This window comes from Etheostoma spectabile, chromosome 4 (assembly GCF_008692095.1).
Source record: "Etheostoma spectabile isolate EspeVRDwgs_2016 chromosome 4, UIUC_Espe_1.0, whole genome shotgun sequence".
Classification (NCBI taxonomy): Eukaryota; Metazoa; Chordata; class Actinopteri; order Perciformes; family Percidae; genus Etheostoma; species Etheostoma spectabile.
The window spans coordinates 9,970,960-9,987,647 of record NC_045736.1 but is presented as its reverse complement, the minus strand read 5'-3'; the positions used below and the strand labels follow the sequence as shown (position 1 = coordinate 9,987,647).

Sequence of the window (16,688 nt, the reverse complement as noted above, 5' to 3'; positions counted from 1 at the left end):
GTGTGTGTGTGTGTGTGTGTGTGTGTGTGTGTGTGTGTGTGTGTGAGACGGCAGACCAGCTTGTGGAGTTTAACTCAGAAAAGACAGTTAACCACAGGTTCCCGTTGATCTTATGATGGACATGTGTTGTGATATTTAACCAAACGATCCGCCAACGGCAAAATAAAAGCCTCTTATTTACGAGATCGGTCCGAGAGACCTCCAGCTTACAGCGAGGTCTCTGAGCATGACCGGCTGACGCATCACTTTATGGAGCTTCTGAACTCCGAGAACCTCAGAGCAAATTGTCAATTTGGCAACGATTTTCGCAATACTGCCACTATTCAAAATCTAAACAGTTCATTTCTCGCCTAAAACGTTCTCAGATGTGAACTTAGGGATGAAAAGATGGCAAAAATTGTTAAAATTGTCCCGTTCTTGGTCTGTCTGTACCGGAAACACGACTCTTGTTGACCAAGGTTCCTATCCGGAAAAGGGAACAGCAAAAAGACCCTGCCCTAAAGTAGATGCTGAACGAGTTATAGGAACAGCGGTCAGGAGAACTTTAAAATCCCAAAATTCGTCCAGTCAGAACACAATAAAAAAAGGGTTCTATGAATGTTATGTTTTAGGAACTGCAAAAATCCAGTCGGTCAGAAAGCAGCTAATGTCTCTACAGCTGTGTGGGGTCTGAGAAGAATCACAACAACTGCATTTGAGGATAAACAAAATGGCTCTCTAAAAGGCTGTTGATGCCTGAGAGTGAGGGGTGGAGGAAAGTGGGAAAAGGTGGAGAAAGGGCTAAAGATTAATGCTTAACATTTTTGAAACAACATAAACAGGATAAAAAAGTGACATTGAGAAAGAGGAAAAAAAGAGAAAGAAGTTGGGACAGTACAAAGCAGGGGTCGGGAACGTATGGCTCGCGAGCCAGGTGTGGCTCTTTTGAGAATTTCATCTGGCTCGCAGAAAAAAACATAATATATTCTTACTTTTTAATCCATCCATCGGTTTTCCACTGCTCATGTCCTGTTCAGGGCTGCAGTTGGCTGCAGGAGCAATTGTCCATTATAATTGGATGATAATAGCCTACGTTGGCCATTGATGGGTAAACAGGTAAACGCCCCCTTTTGAATCAGTCTGCTCGGTCATTAGCTCAAAGCGAACCCTTCGGCGAAGAAAATAGCGAAAAGAAAAAAGATGAGGAGTATCGTACATTTCAGGACGAATGGACCGAAGAATTCGCCTTTGTGGAGAGAGCAGGTTGTGCAGTGTGTCTAATTTGCCATGACAAAATTGCATCGATGACACGGTCGAATGTAAAGCGGCACTTCAACACACGCCATGCAAAATACCCTGCGGGAGACAGAGCTTCTGAGCAGGGTGCAAGCTAGCCAGCAGCAACTCCGCCTGTGGACCCGGTGACTATAATTCCACTAGTTTATTTTTTTTTTAATTTTAAATAACTCTCTGAGTCAAAAAGGTTCCCTTCCCCCGATTTAAAAGAATACATTCAGAGGCTTATTATACACACATTTAGTTGAATTCTGTCTAAAATATATATTATATGGCTCTTACTGAAATACATTTCCAAATATTTTGGGTCAAAAAGGTTCCCGGCCCCTGGAATAAAGAGTGCCAAATATGAGGAAAGATGAAGAAAAGAGATGGGACAGGACAGAGATAGAGAAAGCAGATACAGCAGAGCAGTAAAGAGGTGGGGAGCTGGAAAGCAACGATAAACATTATCTCCCCATAAATAATGCAGCCCCTCTGCAAGACAAATATTAGCAAGTAAACAAATGTTACACTGTACAGAAAGTAGTAATTATAGTAATAGTGATTTGTTGCGTTGAAAACAAGTAGCATTATAGATCATGGCCGACATACCAATAATTACAAAATACATTGTGGCGCTGCGACTGAGATGAAGTGATATGAAAAAAATACAAGGAAGCAATGTGACACATCACTCCCTGGAGTGTCTTTGCTAACCGATCTGTGGTGACATCTTAAACTGTGGCAGTGAGGCGAAGAGAGAAGCGGAGTAACAGTGTGTGTTTACCGTTTTTTCGTTCTCCACTGGCATGTCAAAAACACACCTCAGCTTGGAATCCATTAGCTCATCTGGCTTAGCCTCCTTCCACTGGAGAGACACAAATAAAGGAAAAGTGTATCAACACATTATTATTAAATCATAGAAAAAGGACAATTTGCAACTGGCTGCTGATAATGACTGTTCACAGGAGGACAGAAAGCACAGATAACCCATGATTTTAATAATAGGTACGGTTTGGCTCCAGTAAATACTATATTGCAAATATTATTATAACCAACATGCCTGAAAACACCCAGGGGGAGACATTTTTAACTGAACTCCTACTGAAACAAATACTGAACTTTTATGGATTCTGCCAGCATTCACCAATTGTTTTTTGTAATTTAAGAAAAACATGAATTTAGATTCTGGATTCAATAATATTGTAAATTCAGTTTGACAAACACTTTTTAGATGTGCAGAAAGTCTACAGACCAGAATGGACGGACCCACTTCATCGCTTCAACACTAAAGTGTGTACTGGCCAACTTTAAAAGATTTTTCAAATCTTAACAGATGTTGAAAATGTGAGAGAGCCCACACATAATAACATGTAAAGATAGATTTAACAGTTTGTTCCTATAGAGTGTGAAGAGCAACAATTTGGCCAGAACAGCACACCACACACATTTTCCACTAACAAACAACCAGAGTCCCGAAACTCAAAACCAGAAATCTTGTGCGATCAACCGTGACTTCCGAGTATACAAACGTGGGAATGATGACAGAACCGCGCTGCCCAGACTGGGCTTCAGCGGGAGATCGGTGCTCATATGGAGGTTACCAGCTGATGACGCTGATTAACCGTTAATGATGAGCACCACTCTCCTCCAGAAGATGGTGAGTAGGAGCTAATAGTGGAGCTAACTAATGCTCTGTTTGCACTGTAGCTGTCTGTTGGCGCTCCCTGTCTCTAGACTGGGTCCTCGATGTTTTCCACATACAACAGGATATCAGATCGTAAATGCTGAACATTCAATATTTGCGATTTGAAATCGGTGCGCCCAGGATGGACTTCAGAACAGATCGGGGGATGTAAAAAAACACTGGCAAGATAATCTTTAGAACCGTCAAAAAAATCAGGGCTTTGCTGACGCTTGTCAGGAGAAGGGAATCGAGCCCAAAATCGACTTGATTCTTGCATGGTCACAGTATCATACCAAACTCTCAAATCACTTGTTGGCATGTTAATAATGATTTATTAGATTAGATTAGATGATACTTTATTCATCCCACAACGGGGAAACTCCTTTGTTACAGCAGCAATTCTCTACAATGAAAGCAAAAACAAACAAACAAGTAAACACACAAGAAAAACAGGTAAACAATAGACAATGTGCAGAAAGGTAGACTGAAGCAAAGTAAGGTAAGGTAAAGTGAAGTGGCGTCACATGAGGTATTGTAAAGTAAAGTGCAGTTGCCATAGTACAAGAAAACAACATTGCAGTGTTGTAAGTGACGCTAAAATTAAGTTGAATATCTAATTAAAGTGATAATGCAAAAGCAGGTAAACCATAATATAAGTTTTATTCACCTGTGACCATAAATAATATTGTATGTATGTTGGCCAGTAATCGCAAAGTTGAGTTAGGGAACACACACCCTGCTAGGACTAAACTGTGTTCATTGTGTTTTATATTGCTGAGACACAGCCTTTCATGCAGGGTGGGAGTTGAAGATTGACAGTCTCTGTCCTTACAGTTAGATTCAATGGATGGATTCGCTGAGTTAATCACAGTGCTGTACGAGTGGCTGTGTTACATCTGTGTGCAAATCATTTTGTTTTAAAAGCATTTGCAAAGCGGCTAAAAACATAGCCTACTGATAATGAAAAATTATTTTATGAAGAAGATAGACTTACCACTCCCTCCATGTCGGTCATGTCAGGAGGTGCTAGCACGGACTGGACCATGAACTTGTGTTTGCTCTTCTCATTGGGATCGTAGTCAAAAGGCTGCAGCATAACTGAAATACAAAATGACAGTTGAGGTCACATATGGTACTACTACCATAAAGTCCCTACTGTTTTTCACAGATTAACAGGAAACGTGGAGAGAAAAATGGGGCTGATAAGTGACAACAGTTGCACCCCAGCACCCACAGTGTGAACAGTATGTCCCCACATGATTATAATAGTCATTTTGTTTTGTTATAACTCCCTCAGTTTCATCTCTCTCATTTTCAAACATCATCCTCACTTCCCATCCTCAGGAGACACTGGAGAAAGTGTCAAACAAAGTTTCTTGTAAGTATCATTCAAACTGTGGCAGATAGGCAGCAACATGATTTGTAGGTAAAATCTACAAAATACGTAACAAACATGATTAAGCTGATCCTTCTCTTTGTCAGCAACTTTCCATTTCACTCTCTTTCTGAACTATACTGTATGTCCACTCAGATTAAAGAGGAATTAGTGTGAGTCAAATACCCTTGGATTTGTCAAACAGTAAACTAGGTCCTCCACGTCTTTAAGGCTCTGGACTTGCCCCTGCTGCTCGGAAAAAGTGGTGTAGATGATTTATTTCTAAGTTTGTGTTACCATAGTAACGAAACACTGACGGATATACAAATACCCCAGGGGGTAATCTTTCTAACAGCTTCCAACCCTGTCTTTTCCTTTCTTACATATCGCTCTAACAAAAAGCAGGTGTTGGCTTCAACCCATCACCACACCAGTCCTCTTAGTTTGTGGTGTGTTATTTGATGTCATTCCAATGACTGAGAAGGTATTTTAAAGTTGTAACGATGATTTACAATAATCACTTTCTTATGTTAGTATTCAAGTTAAGGGTGGAAGTGTAGAGGGAATGAAAATGGCTATTGATGGGTAATCTTTTTCTCCTTCGACTTTTTAAACAAGGGTGTAATTGAAAAGCATATTTTGACATCAGTGCCAACTATGTCTACAATGCCTGCGTGATCCTTTTGCTTTCATTAGAAACAAATGACCTCCTAATTCAAAGCCAGTGTAGCTATCAGGACGGTTTTCATATATGGCACATGCCAATTCTCCCTAGAGTGGAAAACCTCAGAGATGTAGTGCACCATTACAGCAATCAGGGCAGTTCAATATTGCAAACCAGAAACAGATTGCATGAACAGATTGAGAACGTCCTGTTTCAGTCAGATCCAATTTGCATGGCCATCTACCTCAGGTCCAAGGGGACAGTACTAGAGAATAGAGGCAGGAAGGCATGCAAGTTCTTTGAGCAACAGTGAATCACACGAAAAAGCCTGAGTTGAAAAAAGCACAGCCACAGGAGGGAAAAAAGTGATTGAAATCATCTTTGATTGACAGCCTTTGAACACACCTTTACAAAAAGCTACTTCTGCTAATGGCTTGATTTAGTATTCTTGCTTCACACTGGGCAATCATTTATAAAACGCACAGAGGCTAATTGTGGTTAACACGGTCAAGCAGGATAGTAATCACCTGCCTGCTTGTTGATGATGAATGGAACTATTAGAGTGGTGAGGGAGGTAAGAAAACTTTCCTTTCCTGTCACTAATTAATTGTGTCCTGTGAGACATATTACTCACAACAGAATAACCCCTATTTACCTTGAACCATGGTTGCGGTTCCTTCATAATGGCCACACAATACAGAGTATAATTATCACAGGGTACGCATAACATTCTCTATTGTATGGCTGCAACTTATGATCATTTTTCATCAGAAATGCTGTTTTTCAATTAAGCAATGAATTTCTTGGTCTATGAAATGTTAGAAAATAGTTAAAATGTGTATCCAGTAAAAAACAACAGCAGAAAAATACAAATGTTTTCCATTTGCAATGACATAAAAACTGAGAAAAACAGCAAAGCATCACATTTAAATAGCTAGCAGAACAAGTTTTGGCACACTCGTTAATTGATTAATTAACTAATTGTTTCAGCTCTCTATGGCTGAATACCATACAGAAGCAGGGTGTCAAGATGTAATATGTCGCTAATACAGGAAAAATAATGTGACTTACTTTCCCAGTTTCAAAATATTATATTACTCCGTTTCAATAAAAGCATAAAATTTGAGACCTAATTGCATTACCCTGAACTATTTATTGTGAATCCTCAGCAGCAGTGCAGAAAGCATAAACTGTGTGTTGACAATATAACAAAAAGAAATAATACGTCAAAAAACTTAAGATAAATGTCTCAATTGAAAGCTATAGTGCATAGTTTGTCGCCCCCATGAAGAATTCTAAGTAATGACAACAACACTGTTGGCGTGTCCACATGATACAAGCCTACCGTGATCGCGCAGCACCCCCCTCCCCCTCCCCTCCTCTTCGCAGCGGACATAAGGACACAATGGTGAGGATTAAAAAACTCTTGATCTAGTCTTAATTAGCTTTGTTGAAACTCATTTGGCAATGGCTTGAATGAAACGAACGTTCAATAATATAAAAAATTACGCATTAAAGCTTTAATGACCAAAACACTGCACACAATAACAAATTCTAAACTAAATACGAGGCAAGTTCACTTTGAACATTATGACAGAATGTGACACGAAACAAGATATGATCCATGATACCATACGGCTCATTGTTACAACCCGAACTATAACAGTGACCTTTTCACACCAATTTAGAGGATTACTCGTAAAAAAGGGAGCTCCTTGTCTTCTTTGTTCAATATTACTCAACTCAAAAAAAAACTGCTCAAAGATCAGCAAACCTAGTGAGACAATATAGCGTGGGAATGAGGGAGAGAGTGAAGTCAAACAGCTTCGATTAGATACAGGCCTGAAGGGAAAACTCACCAGGATGTAAGACCTAACTCTCGTAAAAAAATCATATTCAGGCTTCTCAGGGTAGTAGGATCTCACAGTTCAGATTGTGCTCTCATGGGTCCTAATCTAATTCATTATAATACAAAAAGGGAAAGAATACAGACTATCCACTTATATGTATTATATATTTCAGGGCGGGAAATAACTCAGGAGTCAACAGCATTTGATCCACAGCACTTTTGCAGGAATCAGCTACAACTTAGAAGTTAAGTTCTGTTATTAAAATTTAGTTGGTGGGGAAAATAGTAAATGTTGCTTTAAAATATTGGAGTGGATTGTAGCATATTAGCAGAAATGTTTTTCGAATATGGATGTCAATTAAGACAGGAGGATGCCTTTCTTGCCCTGTCATAACAAAAGGTCCACTCGAAATGAGTGTAATGGCCAGCTTATGAAGATGGTTCATTAAAATGAAGAAAAATAATCAATGTTTTTATTTCTTAAGTCCCGAGCATGTTAGACAAACTTCTGACATTTTCCCAGAAGAAGCTCAATATTTGTGAACACAAGGAATTTTTAAATATTCACGCCACATATTTTTCCACTGGATGCTGCTACATAACACCATTCAACCTCAGAAACATTCCTGTGGTCATGGCTACGTTGAACATATACAGTTACAGCTGGGTTTAGCTTCAAAAGCACTGTGTGTATCTTCAGCTGAGCCAATAAATGACACATCTCAGGGTTTGTAGGTATCCTGTGGCAGACTACTCCCTTTCCCCCAATGCAAGTTGTGCCATGTAGCTTTTGTTAAAAAATTACAGGCAAGAAATACGAGACAAACTGTACTGCAACAAGTTACAGACCCTATTCCCTATACCCTTCTTTTAGAGAGAGAGAGAGAGAGAGAGAGAGAGAGAGAGAGAGAGAGAGAGAGAGAGAAAAACAGACAGACAGAGAGACACAGGGAGAGGGTGAAAAATGAAGGACACAGAGAAAAAGGGCTGTGCTATTTTGTCGCCTACTGCTGACTGGCCCCGGTGACACAGTTGGCAGTTGTTGACATCAGATAGGGAAGGTTGTAAAATGAGTCTATGGCTGTAAATGGCAGAGGTGGCACAGTGAGGAAACACTAGCCTGTACCTGTCTCCCTCAGAGTGCATGACTGGGAATGAGGCCGGCCAGGCAGAACATGGGTGAGAGGCTTGGGGAATACTGGGTAACGGGAGAGGACTGGTGTGTGTTTATGTAACAAAAGCAAACCCACTCAGGATACTCAAAAGCACAGAAGCAACTACATGTTAAAGTAGGCTTTAATTTAATGATAATAAATTAAAGATAATGTTTATTAGATAATATAGACAGATAGGACGGGGGGGGGGGTATGACATGCAGCAAAGGGCCTCAGGTAAGCTCCTAACATGGGCCACTGCAAAGTACCCAACCTGATAGTGATAGTAAATAGACAGGAAAGGGGGGGGAGAGAGGGGATGACACGCAGCAAAGGGCCGCAGGTCAGATTCAGACCCGGGCCGCTGCAATAAATATAACTATAATGGGCCCTGCTCAGTCCCACTTCCTCAATCCTTACCTGAGACATTGATTGAGGTGCCCGCATCGATGATTCCACTGTTTGGCCGCACACAGTACCGACGCGGCGCTGTCGTCTTCACCTTGAAACACACATTCCTGTCTGTAGGGTTGGAGAGCTTGAGATTTGTGGTGACCACGTCTGAGAATGGACCTGTAAAAAGGAAAGATAAAGACACTTAAAAACTCTGTTTTGGGTAGTTCAGGGAAAAAATCTGTAGAATCTCTTTAATAAGATTATATAATGTCCTCCAGAGACTGAAATCTTAATTTCAACAGAAGTAAAAAAGTAAAAAGGATCATTGAAGACTGTTGAAGCAAAGACAAAGTCACATTAAATGGCAACAAATCATACACACATTGATTAAACTGGCCAGAGGTGTTGGCCACAGACACTAAGAGTTATGATCTCACACACATTAATTATAAAATACAATAAATTGTTTGAATGCCAAACGGTTTAAGAAAATGATACGTGTACAAAATAAAAGTGGCATATGACCTCAAACAAGCTTGTTGAAGCTGAACAGTGAGAAAGTGACGCAATCAAAGCAAATATTTTTGTCAACTGATCAAAACACATCAAAATGCAAATCCATCATCCGCTGCTGCTGAAAAAGCACCAGTTTAAATAAAAAAACAAAACAAAAAAAACATGCTCGGGCAGACAGCTCACACAGCTAGTTGGAAAGTAGAGTGGGGCCTTTTTTTGACTCAGTAAATGTGTGAAATTGTTATACATGGTACCATTAATATTGAAACACTTTTCAAAATAGGGAACCAAATATCAGGAAGGTTTGCCAGATATTTAACACAGACTTTACTAAAACAAATACGCTGTATATTTACACAGCAAAAATAGGTTAATCTAAGCATTTTCAAAACAATGGAGATAGCTGAAATACCAGTGGGTAAAGCCAATTAAAAACACACTTAAATGTTGTCTATCGCAGCCTAACTGGATGTAACTTTAATTATAACAAATTTGAGTTAGTGTCCATAATTTGGTCCTTCTGCTGCATATTTTCTTTATTTGACCTGACATTTTAGATAAACAGGGTTTTACTCCCAATTCAACGATGCAGGCTTTTGATAAGTTTAACTGGGAGTTGTCCTCAAGAAAAATAATTCCAGTCTGTTTCTCACATTAAAACCCAAAATACAGTGTCTCAGTAACACACCCGGGTGAGAACTGGATTATTGTAAATATGTCAAGAATGCAAACTAAGCCATCTGCTTTTTGTTTAACATTGCTCTCTAGATTGATATGGACTGATATCGTCTGTCCTCTTGATTGACAAAAACAATTCTAGTATCAATTTACCAAAACATTTAAAGTGTAAACAGGCCTCTACTACTGCACTACCATGCTCAGAATAGCTGAAGCAGTTTGGCTTCAACTAAATACTGATATCAATTTAGATGCAGGTCACATATTTCTAAAGCTCTCACAAGGCCAGATGCATTTAGTGGCACAGTTTTGTCAATAATGAAAAAAAACTTACAACAAAGGCCTCAGCTAAATAACAGTGTGCCAAATCTGAAAGATGATCAAAGGTTAAGTAAGTTGTCCAACCTATCTGCAGCAGTAGATTGTCAGTGGGGGTTTTTTATAGGGCAAGTCAACTCAATAACTTTTTTCTGGTAATTACTGTAAATCATTGTATCAACTACTTGTCAAGTAAAATTGGCTAATGATATTTTGTCAAATTATTTCCAAACCTAGAGGGGGCTATTTTGACACATTTCCCTTTGGTCTTAATCTCGTTAAAACGCCTGGGTGAACAGCTCTACTGCCAATTAGGGTCTAATAATTTCTATTGGTAATTATAAAGGCATCATGGTAATGCTGAACCTTGGGTAATGTCTGAGGCTGAAGGAATGAAGAGAAATACAGAAGGTAACACATTGGCCAATCATTCTAAACATAAAGCTGTCAGTCTCTGGATTGAATGAATCAGTCTTTAATGTTTGCAGTAAGTGCTAACAGGTGGGTTCAGATTAGCCTAATAAACAGACCGAAATGCCAATTTCTTTTCCCTTCATCATTCAGTTTAACATTGTGTTAATGTTAGCCATTTTCTGTTTTAGAAAACTAATCAGCAGTGACTGACACTATTAGTCTTTAGCTCATGCTTTTCTGGCTTTGGCACAGAAAGAAGGCGTCCCTATTCTTTATTAAAGATCTTATTGGGTTTGGTTATTTAAACAGCCATCAATGAGCACAACATCAGACCTATTTGAACTGGTCAAAAATAGAGTTAGTTCTGGGCAGTAATTCAGAGCTCCAGAGGCACCAGACAAATTCAGAGGTACAGTTATTGCACTCACATTTAATACCCGCCACCAGAGCAAGTGATCTCCACTTTTGGTGTGAAATTTTAGTGGCAATGACATTAACAGAAATGTCAAATCTGTTGAATATGAGAGCTCTTGCATGAACACTGTTAAAAAAAAAAAAAAAGTGTAATACAAAAACCTTATCTGGCTATTGCACTGACCTGGAGAAAGCCAAGAGTCCAATGAGTCTTCCTTGATGTTATCAGCACATTACACATATTGGAGGAGATGCAAATTCCAACAAATCACATTCTATCTTTGTCACAAACGTTTCTTTATTGACAAAAAAAAACTATGTTTTAACATAGCAAAATTGATCCAGATAGCAGTCAATTGTCACTCCTGTGTTTTTACAGTACCTCTAGTCAAAGCAAAGCTAGTTCGTAGTCAAGTGAGGGGCCAGGACTAATGTCTTCCCAAACTTAACAGATACAGAGCTAATAACACACACTTAAGTTCAATTAAGCTAGACTTGGGGAAACTAAGTTTTCATTTTGGAATTTGACAGTATTGTTAAAAACCATATCAAACAAATATTACATATTAATTATTCTATGTCTATGAAAAAGGTCAAAACGTTTTTGCGGCCAATGTCTTGTGTTAACACTGCTGCATTAAAAGATCTGTTCATATCATACACATGATAGTGACCCACCAGAATATCAGTAGACATTAGTTAAGTTTTAAGACACTGATGGTCTGGTGATGTTTTTTGTGAAAATATTATCAGGAAAAGTTCAACTCATGACTTCTTAAAAGTGTTAACAGTGAACCCAATGTTTACCTACTTCTAGTTATCTAAATAACATTTTAACATGTGATTTTTAAGCCATTTTTACAAGCCAGAACTCAGCCAGACCAGGTTTTCATAATCAAGTTTAGTTTTTGAACAAAATAACAATCACACCACTACAGAAGATATTATGGTAAGCAAAACCTTTTGCGGTTGTAAGAGGCAAACTCACTGTGCGAGACAACATGGAGCTATTTCAGAATTAGCAACTACACCAGATTCAAGATAAAGTTTCAGCTCAGCAAACATCCAGAGCAACTGACACTTCCCTTCCCTTTTGAGCAAAGACAGAGAGGAAATTCAGACCCCCACAAGCCTGGCTTGACTTCTAAAGTATTTTAATGAAAGGGACTCAAGCCACCGACTACTGTACACCTGATCTTCTACTTCCTGAAAGTTTCTCGGGATAGCATCCAACTCACAAAAACCACAAACTGCAGTTTAAAACTATTAAGAGCTAATATATAAAGCTGTCTTCTTTTAAGTTTAGATTTTATAAATAGCAGATAAAGTGAGGAGAAGTTTACTTTAAAGATTTGTTAATAATAACCCCTGACCAAGATGAAAACGGATTAAGAAAAGAAAAAGTCCAGTCCCTAACACTGAATTTGGACCACATATGGTCCGAGTCTAAGCCTAACAAGCTGCTACTAACAAACCTACTCTCTATTTCACAATGCGTGCCTACATATAACTCTGAGCCCGAGTATTGGCATGTGATTTGTGTTATTGTCTAGTATACTGAGAAGGCACATACCTTATGTATGCTTACTAATGCACCGACACATCTGATAAGACACTTGACATACGTCTATAATGCTGTGTTCATTTAAATCCTATGATGGAACACCTGACACATACTTTCGGTCTGGTTTCACCACAGTTATAATTCAGTGTGCAAGGTATGTTCAACTACAGCTAACCACGGAAAAGACCATATTCTATTTTTTCTTATTTTTAATAAATCCCACGAAAAGACCAAACCCAACAACAAATTAATGCAATTAACATGTATCGCCTGTTTAGCCAACACCTGGTATAGTTTAATCCCAAATTATTAAAAATATATACATTGCATGGCATTATTACTTTGCACAATGAACTTTTATTTTACTTTTTATTTTGAGTCAATCACATATCGTTCTGGTGCTATAAATCCTCACGTGTAACAAATGTTTTAATCTACGGATGAAAATACTCCCAACATTCTTAATATTTATGACCTTTATTTCTGTTTTTGAAGATTTAGATTTTCAGAAATAATGGGCTTAAGGCAGAAAGCCGCAGACAGATTAGGGAATTTGAAAAATGATTGTGAAACGGACTAACACATGGGCCTAACACAGCCTTTTGGGCCTTTTCAAACCATTTGTTGACAATAAGAAAAATGTAGACTAACATAGGGCTGGGCAATAATTCAATAAGATAATTTATCGTCTTTCAATGGAATCAATTTTTTGAAAACATGTTGAGATTTTGTTTACACAATTGCGTTATCTAAACAAGCAACAACAACAAGCACATGAACTCAAACTTCTCCGAAATTTTTAACTGAAATACCTTAGTGAATATCTATCTATAATATTTGAAAATCACAATTTTGGTTATATAATCAAAACTAACATAACCACACAGATCAATGTGGTTAACGCTTTAGTGCGTAACTTTTTGATATTATTGAACGTCCATTACATTCAAGCCATTGTCAAATGAGTTGCTACAAAGCTAATTAGGACTATCAGCTCCACACAACGCTCTCTGTATTACTCAGTATGGCTATGTTCAGAAGATTGTGCTGTCTCGTGACTTTCCCGCGCAGAAGCTGTAGAGTCCATGGTTTTTAATCCTGCGTTTCCTCCTTGGCTACTAGCAAATGCGTGTAAGAGGGGTGGGGGCAGGTGCACGATCACGGAAGGCTGTATCAATTGGACATGCTGACAGTGTTGTTGTCATTACTTAGAATTCCTCATGGGGGTGGCAGAAACCACGCACAATAGCTTTAACATCAACTGGATTACATAACCCTTGCTTTCACATACTTGAGGCAATATAGTGATATAATGAGATGAGTTCCTTGGAAGGAAAACAATATGTCATTAAAACAATATAAAAATGTCTATTGGATATTTTGTATATTTTTCTATATAGTTTCTGTTGCAATGTTGAAAAACCAGGGACAATGTTAACAACATTTGGACAACGCTTTACGTTCTAATACTTGCATGTTCTTTTTATTTTTCACTAACATTCTAAATAAAATGAGAAAATACGTAGTACTTTTTCTTTGTCAAATATGGAAATCACACACACAGGAGTACCCAAAAAAAAGGCTTTTCATATAGACTATTCATTTATTGAATTACCAAAAAGCATGCTATATAGTTTGTGATATGTATCATTAAGGAGATATAAAATGCCGTTTATCGGGATAGATAGTAGATTTCAAGTTAAAGTCTTTATTTATATATTTGGAATTCATTTTGGGGATTTGGCTCACACAAGACAGTATGTAACAAGAATGACAAAACATCATCAGACTGGACATATACAATAAAAATAGAATCATTAAAAAGAGAGATACTTGGGTTGCTACCAATGAGTAAATACAATAAATAATCAAATAGATCATTGCTAGTGCATTTAGTGCTATTTGAAAAGCGTGTGGTTTAGGATCCGATACTTCCTGGCCTTCTATCTGATGGTAGAGGAGTGAAAAGGGAATTAGCAGGATGGGCTGAATCTTTTGTTCTGAGTAGATAGGTGTAGTAAATGTCACAGATCTTAGGAAGGTCAAGCCCAATTATACTTGACGCGGTCCTAACTACCCTGTTCAGTGCAGACTTATCATCCGCTGAGTAGTTACCCCGGCATACAGCGATGGAGAAAGTAAGGGTGCTCTCTATCACAGCCCTGTAGAAGTTGCCTACCCTAAAACAACACCAGTGTTTTTACTACACTCTCACTGGTGAAACGGACCTACCCACAGGTCAAAATGAATACAAACAAGCTTTAAAAATGGTGACAGTTAAGTTTTTTTTTGCCTCTGGTACATTAGCCTATAATGCACTTTGAGGTGCTTTCAGTGGTGAATAAGAAGGAAACTGTATTGTGGCATTACTCTCCTGTGCTTTGTGCATTATTTTCCAAATATCAGGGCACCTCGTTATATGTTATTGCTAATGCAATTGACTGATACAACTCAGAAACTTTGTTACTATATATATATATAACGTGTGGAATACAATGTGTGTTATAAAACTGTAATCATAGTGAATACCTTACCATCATGGTAAATACCATAAATTGGTAAGGTAACACCTTAGCTGCACATTTGAACATTAGCATTATGCTACATTGAACTGACAGTTAATGTAAAAACATAGTATAACCAACTTGTCATCTTATCCATAGTGTGGTCTATCAAATTAGTTTGGGTGTGAGAGCTCATTACAGTGTATAATTATTTTATATGTATTTTTGCAGTTCTGCTGGTTCTTTTATGTGTGATTTTTGAGTGCTTGAACCAAACACCACTAGCCACATTGTATTTGGGAGGCCAACTGCTAATCTTTCCAAACCTTTACTGATTAGAGTACAAGTGTGAGTACAGTGTGAGTACAGTGTGAGTAACAGTGTGCGTAACAATGCTCCAAAGACAAATTCCTCGTATGTGTCCTCATACCTGGCGAATAAAGCTGATTCTGATTCTGATTCTGAAGTGTATGCTTTGAGGCAAGCTGTCTTCTGAACAATTCAAAACATGTACAAAACTAGCTTCTTATTCCAGAGTACAAAATGCAATGTTTCAAACTGTGGCAGGATATCTATAATCGGTTACAAAACTAATACAGTAGTGCCATATGTGTTTAAATGTAACATTATTCGGGCCTAAAGCAACGTGACAGAATGCAGCCAAAATGTCGAGTTTCACTAAAATGTCTATTAGTATTGTAAAACCCTAACGATTAGGATGGAAGGCTTGTTGATGATCTGTTGCTAACATTGCAGACATATATAGTTAAGTAACATAGGATGCCCAGTTATTTCGTTCTGTGAGCTGTCAAGTTATTAAATGACAGCTGGCTTGCCAACAGAGCGAGACAGCCAATCAGAGAGCGAGCTAATGATAGCTAGCTAGACCTGCTAAGCGTTGTGTGGCATACGTGCAATGAAAAGGTTATGAATTTAAAAGGCTATCATGTTTTCACATTTTTATTATGATTGCTATTCCCCAGTGGACATATGTTTCGTGTGTTGCACTTGTAACCCGCTTTAAAGGCAGTTGCTGCAGCAGAAATGTGTGACCGGGCCTGGCTAGCCTGGCTAGCCGTTGGAAGCTACTCCAGCTAGCTGACAGTTGACCTGCCGTCCTTTCAGAGCGTTGTTATTCTTTTTATATGAGGGCAATATTGTCAAAATGAGTAGTATCGCTTTTACCCGGGTTGGTTACCGTAACACTGGCCTGCCCACCCCCTCGTAACCCCGCTGGCAGATGCAGCTCCCCCCTCCCGTCCAAGCCGGGCCCTCCCCTCTTACCTCGGAATTTCAGTTCGTGCTGAGGCTCCAAGAGCAGAACCTGTTCCGGCCTGGCCATATCCCAACAGCTGAAGCGTTGTTTTCGCACTGCAACCAGTTCCTGTCCGTTAACCCCGTGTTAGGATGTTGTTGAGTGCTGCAACGTCAACAGAGTTATTCTATCAATGAATTGGCTGTGAATTTCCTGTCACCCCGGTCACTATTGCTACTCGAGCTGTTGTGATGCAGCAGGAAGGGAGCGAGAAACAGCCCCGGTGACGTCACTGCCTCTGCATAGCCGCCCAGCGGGGAGGGTGACGCCAGGGTGATGGGTGACGCCAGGGTGATGGGTGATGCCAGGGTGCACCCAGGGATGGTGGGGCCACCACCTCAACCAGTGTGAAAGGACATGGATAAAATATGCAGGTTTTTACTTCAGCCCACAAAGTCCAACATCAAAGATTACTGATTATCACCCTCTCTGCCTGAACGTGAAATAATCCTGAAAGGTGTAAACTGGGAGGGACTTTAGGACTTTTTGTAAAAATATTAATACCATAATGTAAAAATAGTACATGTTAAAATAAAAAGTAGGCCTATTGGCATCAAAATATAGCCAACTTAAAGTACCAAAA

General features: G+C 38.9%; 1 protein-coding gene across 1 annotated transcript in view; it reads right to left on the bottom strand.

Moving 5' to 3' along the window:
* Positions 1–16,344, bottom strand: part of LOC116688271 (vesicle-associated membrane protein-associated protein B/C) — a 21,655-nt gene extending 5,311 nt beyond the window's left edge. The window contains exons 1-4 of the mRNA XM_032514174.1: positions 16,075–16,344; positions 8,407–8,559; positions 3,939–4,042; positions 2,045–2,125 (exon numbers count right to left, since the gene is read on the bottom strand). Coding sequence (XP_032370065.1) covers positions 2,045–2,125; positions 3,939–4,042; positions 8,407–8,559; positions 16,075–16,132 — 396 coding nt within the window. The 5' untranslated portion in view covers positions 16,133–16,344. The remainder of the gene's footprint in view (positions 1–2,044; positions 2,126–3,938; positions 4,043–8,406; positions 8,560–16,074) is intronic.
* Between the last annotated feature and the right edge of the window lie 344 nt (positions 16,345–16,688).